The 13143-nt window shown below is 45.0% G+C and overlaps 1 protein-coding gene across 4 annotated transcripts in view; it reads left to right on the top strand.

The window, feature by feature from the left end:
• Window positions 1-885: 885 nt before the first annotated feature.
• Window positions 886-13143, top strand: part of kctd15 (potassium channel tetramerization domain containing 15) — a 77841-nt gene continuing 65583 nt past the window's right edge. Inside the window, exon 1 of one of the 4 annotated variants that reach the window (XM_062961553.1) lies at window positions 886-1369. Coding sequence is in view for 3 of the 4 variants with exons in the window: in XM_062961548.1 (XP_062817618.1) it covers window positions 2134-2406 (273 nt within the window). In the remaining variant the exon portion in view is untranslated. Of the gene's footprint in view, window positions 1370-1409; window positions 2407-2432; window positions 2739-8944; window positions 8972-13143 lie in introns of those variants that run through there. The other 3 variants (XM_062961548.1, XM_062961552.1, XM_062961551.1) reach the window with 3 other exon arrangements.

Here is a 13143-nt window from a genome sequence, read left to right as displayed (position 1 = left end):
ATAGAGATATGGCATTCATTCAAATAGATGGATAGATAGATAGATAGATAGACAGATAGAACATTCATTCAGATATAGAGATATGGATATGGCATCCATTGAGAGAGAGATGATAGATATATAGATAGAGATATAGATATGGCATCCATTGAGAGAGAGATGATAGATATATAGATAGAGATATAGATATGGCATCCATTGAGATGATAAATAGATAGATGATAGAACCATAGATATGGCATTGGTTGAGATAGACAATAGATACATAGATAGAGATAGAGATATAGCATCCACTCAGATAGATAGATAGATAGATAGATAGATAGATAGATAGATAGATAGATAGAGGAATTGGGCATTCGTTTAGATCAGGGGTCCTCAAACTTTTTAAGTGGAGGGCCGGTTCATGGTCCCTCAGACTGTTGAGGGGCCAAATTATCATTTGAAAATAAATACGAGCCAATTCCTATGTACACTGCACATGTCTGATTTGTAGTGCAAAACAACAACAACAATGAAAGAACAATACAATATTTAAAAATAAAAACAATTTTAACCAACATAAACCTATCAGGATTTCAATGGGAAGTGTGGGCCTGCTTCTGGTCAATGAAATAGTCTCAAGTTAATTAGGATTGTTGTTGTTGTGTGCCTTCAAGTCATTTCAGACTTTGGGCAAGCCTAAGTCTAAAACTGAGGGCGGGGGCCAGGTAAATGACCTTGGAGGGCCGCATCCGGCCCCCGGGCCTTAGTTTGGGGACCCCTGGTTTAGATAGATATAGAGATATTGACATAGCATTGAGATAGATAGATAGATAGATAGATAGATAGATAGATAGATAGATAGACAGACAACCGATATAGATATAGCATTCCTTGAGATAGATAGAGATAGACAATAAATAGAGGTACGGTCCAGCATTCCTTGAGATAGATACTTAGATAGATAGACAGAAAGTCTTCCTTGACATAAATAGACAATAGAAAGAGATAGAAATATAACTACAGAGATGGCGTTTTTTTGAGATAGAAATAGAGGGGTGATGTTGAGACGGGGGTAACGAGAAAAGGAACGAAAGGAACGAGAAGAAGGGAAAGAGAGAAAGAGAAAGAAAGAGAGAAGAGGAGGAAGGGCTAAGTGGGAAAGAGAGAGGGAGGGAGGAGGAGGAGGGCCGGAGGGAGAGGGAGGCCCCGAGTCAGTGAATGAGAGAGAGAGAGAGAGAGAGAGAAGGAAGGAAGGAAGGAAGGAAAGAGAGAGAGGAAGAAAGAGAGGGCACAAAGGCAACGCAGAGGAGGAGGAGGAGGAAGAGGAGGAAGGAGGCGGAGACCCGGCCAAAGGAGCCCCGGAGGAGGAGGAGGAGGTCTGGAGGTAAGCCATGGTCGCCTCTTCTCCTTCCTTCCCTTCTCTGTTTCCTTCCCTCTTTCCTTCCAAATGTCGTGTTCTTAGAGAGAGAGAGAAAGGAAGGAAGGAAGGAGGTGGGAGAGAGAGAGGGAAGGAGGGAAATGACAAAAGAGAGGAAGAAGAGAAATGAAAGGAAGGGAAAAGATGGAAAGGGAGGAGAAAGGAAGGAAGGAAGAAAAGAAGGAAAAAAAGAAGGAAAGGGGGAAATGAAAGGAGAGGAAAGGGAAAGAGGGAGGGGAGAAGGTAGGAAGGAGAGGAAGAGAGAGGGAAGAAGGGGAGGAAGGAAAGAAGGAGGGAAATGAAAGAAGGAGGAAAGAAGAGTAATGAAAGGAAGGGAAAAGATGGAAAGGGAGGTGGAAGGAGAGGAAGGAAGGAAGGAAGAAAAGAAGGAAGGAAAAAAGAAGGAAAGGGAGAAATGAAAGGAGAGGGAGGGGAGAAGGAAGGAAGGAAAGAAGGAAGGAAATGAAAGGAGAGGAAAGGAGGGAGAGGAAGAAAGAGGGAAGAAGGGGAGGGAGGAAGGAGAGAAATGAAAGGAGAGTAAAAAGGGAAAAAGAGGGAGGGAGAGGAGGAAGGAAGGAAGGAAGAGAAAGTGAAAGAAAGAAGGAAGGAAGGAGAGAAATAAAAGGAGAGGAAAGGAAAGGAAAAAGAGGGAGGGAGAGGAGGGAAGGAGGAGAGAGGGAAAGAAAGAAGGAAGGAGAGGAAGAGAGAAGGAAGAAGGGGAGGAGGGAGAGATGAAAGAAGGAAGGAAGGAAGGAAGGAAGGAGAGAAATGAAAGCGAGAGGAAAGGAAAAGGCAAGAGAGGAGAGGAGGGAGGGAAGGAAGGGAAAGGAAACGAGAGGAAAGCTTTGGAGCCCCCCTTGCTTGACCCCCCCCCCTCCCCATTCCCGTCCCCCCTCCCCCGCTGCCCCCTAAAATCCGGATGGTCCGCCTTGAACCGGATCCCGGGGCGGGCGGTGTGGACGGAAGGGGCCTCTCTCTCTCTGCCTGGGCTCCTTCCCTTCCTGGTGTGTGTTGCGTGTGTGTGTGTGTGTGTTGTGTTGCCCGGGGGCTCGTGGCGCTCTCCCCGCCTCCTCCTCCTCCTCCTTCTCTCCTCCCTTCCCTCCTTCCTTCCTTCCTTCCCACGCGGGGAAAGAGAGAGAGAGAGAGAGAGGAGGAAGAGGAGGAGGAGGAGGATGTCCGTCCGGGCGGCGGAGGCAGAGCCAGCCCCCCAGGCGCCCCCCTCCCCTCTCCTTCGGGGGAACCCGTAGCCGAACCCCCGCCTCGAAGAGGAAGAAGAAGAAGAAGAAGAGGAAGAGGAGGAGGAGGAGGAGGAGGAAGGCCCGGAGCAGCCTGGATGGTACCCCTCCCACGCGGGGAAAGGGAGGGAGGGAGGGAGGGGGGAGGGGGAGACCCTGGGGGGGGGGGAGGCCTCCTCGACCCCTTCTTCTTCCCCAACTCGAAGCAGAAAAGGGAATGCCTTCTTCCTTCCCTCCCCCAAAAGAAGAGGGTCAAAGGAGAGGCCGGAGGGCGGGGGGGGGGCACCTTCTCCCTCCCTCCTTCCTTCCTTCCCTCTTTCCCTCCCTCCTTCCTTCCTTCCTTCCTTCCTTCCTTCCTTCCTTCCTTCCTTCCTTCCTTCCTTCCTTCCTTCCTTCCCTCTTTCCCTCCCTCCTTCCCTTCAGTTATCTTCCTTTCCTTCCTTCCCTTCCTTTGCTTTATTTCTTTCTTCCCTCCTTTGCTTCCTTTCCTTCATTTGCTTTCTTTTTTCCCTTCTCTTCCCTCCTTTCTTTCTTTCCTTCCTTCCCTTCCTTTCCTTCTTCTTTTCCTTCCCTTCCATCCTTCCTTCCCTTTTACTTCCTTTCCTTTCTTCTTTTCCTTCCCTCATTCCCTTCCTTCCTTCCCTTTTACTTCCTTTCCTTTCTTCTTTTCCTTCCCTTCTTTCCTTCCACTCCTTCCTTTGCTTTCTTTTTTTCCCTCCTCTTCCCTCCTTTCTTTCTTTCCTTCCTTCCCTTCCTTCCTTCCTTCCTTCCTTCCTTCCTTTTTATTTCCTTTCCTTTCTTCTTATCCTTCCCTCATTCCCTCATTCCCTTGCTTCCTTCCTGCCTTCCCTTCCTTTACTTCCTTTCCTTTCTTCTTTTCCTTCCCTCCTTCCCTTCCTTTGCTTCCTTATTCCCTTCTCTTCCCTCCCTCCTTTCTTTCTTTCCTTCCTTCCCTTCCTTTCCTTCTTCTTTTCCTTCCCTTCCATCCTTCCTTCCTTCCCTTTTACTTCCTTTCCTTTCTTCTTTTCCTTCCCTTCTTTCCTTCCACTCCTTCCTTTGCTTTCTTTTTTCCCTCCTCTTCCCTCCTTTCTTTCTTTCCTTCCTTCCCTTCCTTCCTTCCTTCCCTTTTATTTCCTTTCCTTTCTTCTTATCCTTCCCTCATTCCCTTGCTTCCTTCCTGCCTTCCCTTCCTTTACTTCCTTTCCTTTCTTCTTTTCCTTCCCTCCTTCCCTTCCTTTGCTTCCTTATTCCCTTCTCTTCCCTCCCTCCTTTCTTTCTTTCCTTCCTTCCCTTCCTTTCCTTCTTCTTTTCCTTCCCTTCCATCGTTCCTTCCTTCCCTTTTACTTCCTTTCCTTTCTTCTTTTCCTTCCCTTCTTTCCTTCCACTCCTTCCTTTGCTTTCTTTTTTCCCTCCTCTTCCCTCCTTTCTTTCTTTCTTTCTTTCCTTCCTTCCCTTCCTTCCTTCCCTTTTATTTCCTTTCCTTTCTTCTTATCCTTCCCTCATTCCCTCATTCCCTTGCTTCCTTCCTGCCTTCCCTTCCTTTACTTCCTTTCCTTTCTTCTTTTCCTTCCCTCCTTCCCTTCCTTTGCTTCCTTATTCCCTTCTCTTCCCTCCTTTCTTCCTTTCCTTCCCTCCTTCCTTTCCTTGCATCTCTTCCTTCTCTTCATCCCAAACTCTTCTGCTTCTGATGGAAGCCTTTCTTTCCTACATGAATGGAGTGTGTGTTGGTGAGTGGCTGTGGCAGTTATCCTTTTATTTCTCCTTCCTTCCTTCCTTCCTTCCTTCCTTCCTTCCTTCCTTCCTTCCTTCCTTCCTTCCTTCTCTCCACCAACTCTTCTGATTTTATGAGACCCCTTGCTTTCCAGGAAAAAGGGGGTCAGGAATATGTGAAAGGGTGGCTATTACCCCTTGATCTCCTTTCTTTCTTTCTTTCTATCTATCTATCTATCTTTCTATCTTCCTTTGTTTCTTTCTTTCTTTCTCTCCCCAACTCTTCTGATTTTCATTGGGTCCCTTTCTTTCTTCCCTACCTGGATGGATTAAAAGGACAATTCCTTCTGGGTTGCTGTGAGTTTTCCAGGCTACATGGCCATGTTCCAGAAGCATTCTCTCCTGACGTTTCACCCACATCTGTGGCAGGCATCCTCAGAGGTTGTGAGGTCTGTTGGAAACTAGGCAAGTGGGGTTCGTATACCTGCGGAATAATGTCCATGGTGGGAGAAAGAACTCTTGCGAGTTGGAGGCAGGTGTGAGTTTTGCAATTGACCACCCTCATTGGCTTTGAATGACCTTGCAGCTTCAAAGCCTGGCTGTTTTCTGCCTGGGGGCATCCTTTGTTGGGAGGTGTTAGCTGGCCCTGATTGTTTCCTGTCTGGAATTCCCCTGTTTTCAGAGTGTTGCTCTTTTATTCACTGCCCTGATTTTAGAGTTTTTGTTTTGTTTTGTTTTGTTTTTGAAGCTGCAAGGCTATTCAATGCAAATTTAAATACATTTTTATGTATGCTTATTTTAATTTTAATGTACCTTTTTCATATGTTATGCTGTAGGCACTATGTAGTGCCATTCGTCAACCGCCTTGAGCCCCCCCAGAGGTTGACAAAGGTGGGATATAAGTATGATAAATAAATTATTATTATTAATAATAATAATACTATTTATTATTATTAATAATAATAATAATAATAATAATAATAATAATAATAATAAAAAATCAAGGTGGCCAAATGCAACATCCACACTTGCTTCACACAAAAATCTGGGTGACAGATTTAAAAGACAGATTTAAAAAGTCCAGAATGGGGATAGTAAATAAATCAGGACAGAATAACACTCAGAAAACAGAGGAATTCCAGGTAGGAAAAAATCAGGGCCAGCTAACACTCCACCACCACCATCACCAAAGAAAGAACTCTTGTCTCTTTGAGGCAAGTGTGAATGTTGCCATTGGCCAGCTTGATTCGCATTGAATAGCCTTGCAGCTTCAAAGCCTGTCTGATTCCTGCCTGGGTGAATTCTTTGTTGGGAGGTGTTAGCTGGCCCTGATTGTCTGGAATTACACGGAGAAGCTTGGCTGCTTCCTTCCTGCAAGGCTATTCAATTCTAATCAAGGCGATCAAACTGCAACGTTCACCTCCCAACAAAGGATTTCCCCCAGGCAGGGGGCAACCAGGCTTTGAAGCTGCAAGGCCATTCGATGTGAATCAAAGTTCATGATGGCAACATTTGCCTCAAGCAAATGAGTTCTTTCTTTCTCCCACCCTGGACATTATTCCAGATCTATGATCCCCACTTGCATAGTTTTCCAACAGAACCTCACAACCTCCGAGGATGCCTGCCATAGATGTGGGCGAAACGTCAGGAGAGAGTGCTTCTGGAACATGGCCATACAGCCTGGAAAACATACAACAACTCTGTGATTCTGCCCATGAAGCCTTCAACAATATACCTCACAATCTCTGAGGATGCCTGCCACAGATGTGGGCGAAACATCAGGAGAGAGTGCTTCTGGAACATGGCCAGACAGCCCGGAAGGGGGCGGTGTTTTTCTGAGTGTCCTTTTGGACTTTTTTGCATGGGAAATACAGTAGAGTCTCACTTATCCAACACTCGCTTATCCAACGTTCTGGATTATCCACCGCATTTTTGTAGTCAATGTTTTCAATACATCGAGATATTTTGGTGCTAAATTTGTAAATACAGTAATTACTACATAGCATTATTTCGTATTGAACTACTTGTTGTATCACATGATGTTTTGGTGCTTAATTTGTAAAATCATAACCTAATTTGATGTTTAATAGGCTTCTCCTTAATGCCTCCTTATTATCCAACATACTGGCTTATCCAACGTTCTGCCGGCCCGTTTATGTTGGATAAGTGAGACTCTACTGTACAAGGAAACGCTTTGGTAACTTTTGCTTCTGAGGTTTGGAAGGAACGGATGGTAATGTTGAAGGAGGAGGCAGTGTGCAGGACTGCTGGGAAGTCCTGCTTTTCTTTCTTTCTTTCTTTCTTTCTTTCTTTCTTTCTTTCTTTCTTTCTTTCTTTCTTTCCATGCCCTTGATTCTGCGTAATGTCTCTCAGTTAAAAATCTTTAATAGTCATAATAAAAGGCCCCGGGCCAGAGCCAGCCGGCTGTGGAAGGAAAGGCCCTGGCGCCAGGCGGCGGGAGAAGAAGAAGGAGAGATGGAGGCCTCAGGCCCCGGATAGAAGGATGGAGGGAGGGAAAAAGGGGGACGCGTTTCACCCACATCTGTGGGCGGCATCCTCAGAGGTTGTGAGGTCTGCTGGAAACTAGGCAAGTGGGGTTGATATATCTGTGGAATAATTTCCAGGGTGGGAGAAAGAACCTTTGTCTGCTTGATTCAAGTATCAACGTTGCAATCGTGAACCTTGATTGGTATTGAATGGCCTTGCAGCTTCGAAGCCTGGCTGCGTACTGCCTGGGGGAATATTTTGTCGGGAGGTGTTAGGTGGCCCTGATTGTTTCCTGCCTGGAATTCCCCTGTCTGTTTTCATTCAAGGGCCAGCTAACACATCCCAACAAAGCATTCCCCCAGGTGTTAGCTGGCCCTGATTGTTTATTGTCTGGAACTCCCCTGTCTGTTTTCGTTCAGGAGCCAGTTAACACATCCCAACAAAGTATGCTCCCAGGTGTTAGCTGGCCCTGATTATTTCTTGTCTGGAATTAATTAATTAATTAATTAATTACAGTGTTTATATTCCGCCCTTCTTTCTCACCCCGAAGGGGACTCAGGGCGGATTACATTGCAAACATTCAATGCCATAACATAGAACAGAGTAAGACGCAGGCACGGGCTGGCCTCAAACTCATGACCTCTTGGTCAGAGTGATTTGTTGCAGCTGGCTGCTAACCAGCCTGCGCCACCGCCCAGCCTGTCTGTTTTCATTCAGGGGCCAGCTAACACATCCCAATGAAGGATTCAAGCAGGTGTTAGCTAGCCCTGATTGTTTCTTGTCTGGAATTTCCCTGTCTGATTTCATATATATGCAGCTTCAAAGCCTGCTTGCTTCCTGCCTGCAGGAATCCTTTGTTGGGAGGTATTAGCTGGCCCTGATTGTTTCTCGTCTCAAATCCCCTGTCTGATTGTGTGTGTGTGTGTGTGTGTGTGTATCTATATATATAAAAGAGTGATGGTATCACGGCAGCGGAGAAAACAACAAAAGTAAACACCCCACAACCTCGAAAATTGACAGCACAACCCCTCATCCATGCCTCTAGGTCGATACAACAAAAAGAAAAGAAAAATAAAGTCCTAATTAAAGGGAGAGGAATAATTGTTTTTATCCAGTTGCTGCCAGTTAGAAGGCTAAGCTCCGCTCACTTGGTCTCCTAGCAACCCACTCAGCCCAGGGGACCCTTTACCTTAACCACCACCAATTCCTCAATACTTTATTTCCCATACCACCATACTTTGCCACAGCAACGCGTGGCCGGGCACAGCTAGTTGACCATATAATGCAGTTGGACTATGCCCAGTGTAGGTCCACATTGCGCAGCTTGAACTGCATTATATTTATTATATGCTCATTGTACTTCCATATCATACTGGGTCTATGCTGACCTTATAATGCAGCTCAAACTGCATTCATTGGCAGTGTAGACAGAGCAAGAAAAAGAACACATGTGCAAGCATGGATTTGCACCAACATTTTCCCTTTGGAAAGAAAAAAACTCAACAACACCCTGCAGTTTCCATTTCTCGTCTTAAATGGGCATGAAGGAATTAAACTGTGCCAGTGAATAACAGCATTAGTTTCAATTATTTCCCCTCCCCAAATCCTGGCGACAATAAAAGTTTGGGTTTTTATATCCTTAATTAGCCTGCTTTCCCATCTGTATTTCTGTTTTAAGTGCCGGAGCGCTTTGATTTAGACTTGGCCTCCCCTTCATCCCTCCCTCCTGCTTCCTTTTTTCTTCTTTCTTTCTTTCTTTCTTTCTTTCTTTCTTTCTTTCTTTCTTTCTTTCTTTCTCCTCCCGCTTTCATCTTCCCGGCCCAAACTTCTTTCCCACTTTGTTGTCAAAGGCTTTCATGGCCAGAATCACTGGGTCGCTGTGAGTTTTCCACGCTGTCTGGCCATGTCCCAGAAGCACTCTCTCCTGACGTTTCACCCACATCTATGGCAGGCATCCTCAGAGGTTGTGAGGTCTATGGAGAAACTAAGCCATCATTGAAAATCCACAAGCATGTGGACAATTTCGACAGAAGAATTTCAGACATGAATCAACCAGGGGCAGCTAATGAATCCGAACAAGGGAGACCCCCCCCAGGCCAGGACATGAAGCTTGCAAGGCCATTTAATGCTAATCAAGGTGATTTATTACAACATTCACACTGGCCTCCAGTAGACAAGAAACTAGGCAAAAGGGTTTTCTATATCTGGAATAATGTCCAGGGTGGGAGAAAGAACTCTTGTCTGTTGTGAATGCTGCCATTGGCCAGCATGATTAGCATTGAATGGCCTTGCAGCTTCAAAGCCTGGCTGCTCTGCACTTTATCCACTCCCTGGCCCTATAATACTCTGATGCACAAGTTTTACCTCTCCCTTATAATTCAACAAGTCTACCTTGAAGTTCTGTTTAGTGCTACAGTAGAGTCTCACTTATCCAACGTTCTGGATTATCCAACACATTTTTGTAGTCAATGTTTTCAATACATCGTGATATTTTGGTGCTAAATTCATAAATACAATAATTACTACATAGCATTACTGTGTATTGAACTACTTTTTCTGTCAAATTTGTTGTCTAACATGATGTTTTGGTGTTTAATTTGTAAAATCATAACCTAATTTGATGTTTAATAGGCGTTTTCTTAATCCCTCCTTATTATCCAACATATTCGCTTATCCAACGTTCTGCCAGCCCATTTATGTTGGATAAGTGAGACTCTACTGTATTTGAATCCTTGATGGAGTATATTGATTTGGATTTGCAATTTTGTCTCGGTTCTTAATAGAATTGTTTCGATTTTGTCTTACGACATTGTTTATTATGTGTATTTATGCTGGACTTTGTTGCATGGTGTCTTTTGACAATTGAATGTTTTTTATGTCAGATAAGTGGTTACAAATCACAAACTGTTGCATTCATAGTATGGTGAATGGTAGTTGCATTCACAACGTAGTAAACGTTCTTGTTTATTTTCTTGACTCTTGAAAGCCGCTCTATGTTCCCAATAGGTTCCACAATATCTTTGAAAGATTTTAGAGTTCGTTGTTTATATTCTTGAATTGTTTGAACTGAATAAGTCTGGTTGTGTCCGACTTTGGGGGTTGGTGCTCATCTCCATTTCTAAGCCGAAGAGCCAGCGTTGTCCGTAGACACCTCCAAGGTCATGTGGCCACTGGCATGACTTCATGGAGCACCGGTACCTTCTTGCCAGAGCAGTACCTATTGATCTACACACATTTGCATGTTTTCGAACTGCTAGGTTGGCAGAAGCTGGGGCTAACAGCGGATGCTCACTCCACTCCCCAGATTCGAACCTGCGACTTTTCGGTCTGCAAGTTCAGCAGATCAGCGATTTAACATGCTACACCACCAAAGACTTCTATTCCTACTATACATGGATTTTATCCCTCGCCCCAACTCTGATTATGCCCACGGCATTGGTCAAATTTTGAATAATTGAATTATGATTTTTGATGTTTTTATATATTTTATGTTATAATTTTGGAATGTAATTTTATGCTATGGGTCATTGTTGTTTTTCGGGCTTGGTCCCCACGTAAGCCGCCCCAAGTGCCTTCAGAGAAATGGGGCAGAATACTATTTAAAAAGTTATTATTATTATTATTATTATTATTATTGAAAACACAACAAGATGAGTCCACAGCAGACACTCTGCTGGCTGTTATTATTATTATTATTATTATTATTATTATTATTATTTGGGGTTCTCTGTATAGACCTGGAAGCTCCCAGAGGCGCAGTGGGTTACACCGCTGAGCTGCTGAACTTCCTGACTGATAAGGTCAGTGATTCGAATCCAGGGAGTGTGGTGAGCTCCCGCTGTTAGCTCCAGCTTCTGCCAACCTAGCAGTTCAAAAACATGCAAATATGAGTAGATCAATAGGTACTGCTCTGGCGGGAAGGTAACAGCAATCCATGCAGTCATGATCTTGGAGATGTCTATGGACAAGCAATGGCTTAGCAATGGAGATGACTATCAACCCCCAGAGTCGGACATGACTGGACTTTATGTCAGGGGAAAACCTTTACCTTTACCTTACTATAGACTTGTCCACGGCTGCATGGTATGTGGTAGACTCCTGCAGAGGTGAGAGAATCCCTCTTGTCTTACCATTGAACAGTTGTGTTGTTAAAGTGCAAAGTATGGAATCCTGCACAGACGGGGAAGCCTTAGCATTGAACGGTTGTGTTGTTAAAGTGCGAAGTATGGAATCCTGCTCAGAATGGGAAGCCTTAGCATTGAACGGTTGTGTTGTTAAAGTGTGAAGTATGGAACCCTGCGCAGAACGGTTGTGTTGTTAAAGTGCCAAGTATGGAACCCTGCTCAGAAGGTGTCACCCCAAAGGAAATTCACCAGAGAATACAAGCTGTTTATGGTGATTGTGTTGACGTGAGTCCTGTGCATCGTTGGGCGAGTAAGTTTAAAGATGTTGAGGTGGGAACATCTGACTTGTGTGACAAAGAGTTGGATGTCTTGTAACAGCAACCACCGAGTTTCACAAGCAGAAGGTTGACAGATTGATTCAGGACAATTGTCGTATCACTCAGAGAGAAATTTCAAGCATCATCGGCATTTCACAAGAACGTGTGGGTCACATTATGGCTTTGCTTGGCTATTGGAAGTTCTGTGCACGATGGGTCCTGCGAGACGCCGGTTGCGGAAACAGAGTGTTGACTTCTTCCGTGACGGCTTCAGAAAACTTGTTCATTGTTGTCAGAAAGGTATCCAATTGTCTGGTGATTATGTGGAAAAGTGAATAGTGGTAGTTAAAGAGCACATTCTAAGGATTATTTCTGCGTTTGGTTTATTAAAATATTCCATCCAAAGCCAGGTAACGAAGGTGGAGGCGTTACTTTTCATTCAACCCTCGTAGGAAGCATATTTCAGAGAAAGAAAGGAAGAAAGCAAGGGAGGAAAAGGAGAGGCAACACCCTAGAAATGTCTTTCTTCCGCTGCCGTCTTTCAGCGTTCTCTGCCCCGAGGCGTGCGCCTGGGGCCTTTGGAGTTGAATGGCGCACTTACAACCGCCTTCTGTTTACCTTTTATGGTTAAAATAACAGCTTTCTGCAAAGAAGCAACTTTGCAAAAGGGAACAAACGGCTCAGATTGGGTGAAGCTCATCTCAGGCAGGAGCGGAGCTGGTTTAATCACCCCTAGAGAGCCCAACAACTGTGAGCTCAATGGGACACAAAACCATTTTGTGTGTAAATGAGCATGGTATGGCGGCAATGTGCGCACTGCTCCATGGGCAAATAGTTTTTACAAGCAGCCGTTTGAGTCGGGGAGCGGAGGAGGAAGGGAAGGTAGTAGTGACGATGCTCACGGCGCCTGGTGAGCAGGATGCGCGCGCATGGGAGGCGGCAGAGTCTGTGCACACCAAAGCAAAGGCAATGGGCTCCATCCATGCGCAGAAAGGTCCCTTCCAGCACAATATTGGGCAACTCATTCATTTCAAAGGAGGTGGGCAAAAGAAGACCCCAACACATTGCATTGATAGCACATTCTGTTAAGTAGGCGCACTGCACATAGGACCAGTGCGCTTCCATGATGCGCATTCTCTCATTTCGGAAGCTCTAAGTCAAAGCAAGAGTTTTGGAGCATTCCTTAAAGAAGCTTAAAGGATAACCTGACTGTCTGTCTGTCTGTCTCTAATTATTATTATTATCAACACAACGACGTTGTATGGCACAGCAAACAAGATAGATATGCTGGATTTCGTTTCGCAAAACCACAAGTCGAACACTTCCCAAGTGTCTAGGACTGTGTGATGTATTTTCTGATGATGTGTGCAGATCCCAGTAGGGTGGCCTTTTGCAGTTGGCAGATGGTGATTTTGTCAATGTCTATTGTTTCCAAATGCCGGCTGAGATCTTTTGGCACGGCACCCAGTGTGCCCATCACCACCGGGACCACCTGCACTGGTTTCTGCCAGTCTTTGAAGTTCTATCTTGAGGTCCTGAGAGCGGCTGAGTTTTTCCTGTTGTTTTTCGTCCATGCGACTGTCACCTGGGATGGCGACATCCATGATCCAAACCTTGTTCTTTTCCACAACTGTGATATCTGGTGTGTTGTGTTCCAGAACTTTGTCAGTCTGGATTCGGAAGTCCCACAGTATTTTTGCGTGCTCATTTTCCACGACCTTTGCAGGTTTGTGATCCCACCAGTTCTTTGCTGCTGGGAGGTGGGACTTGAGGCATAAGTTCCAATGGATCATTTGGGCCACATAGTTGTGCCTCTGTTTGTAGTCTGTCTGTGCAATTTTCTTACAGCAGCTGAGGAGATGATCCAT

This window comes from Anolis carolinensis, unplaced genomic scaffold (genome assembly GCF_035594765.1).
Source record: "Anolis carolinensis isolate JA03-04 unplaced genomic scaffold, rAnoCar3.1.pri scaffold_9, whole genome shotgun sequence".
NCBI classification, from domain to species: Eukaryota; Metazoa; Chordata; class Lepidosauria; order Squamata; family Dactyloidae; genus Anolis; species Anolis carolinensis.
This window is presented reverse-complemented; position numbering and strand designations above follow the sequence as displayed.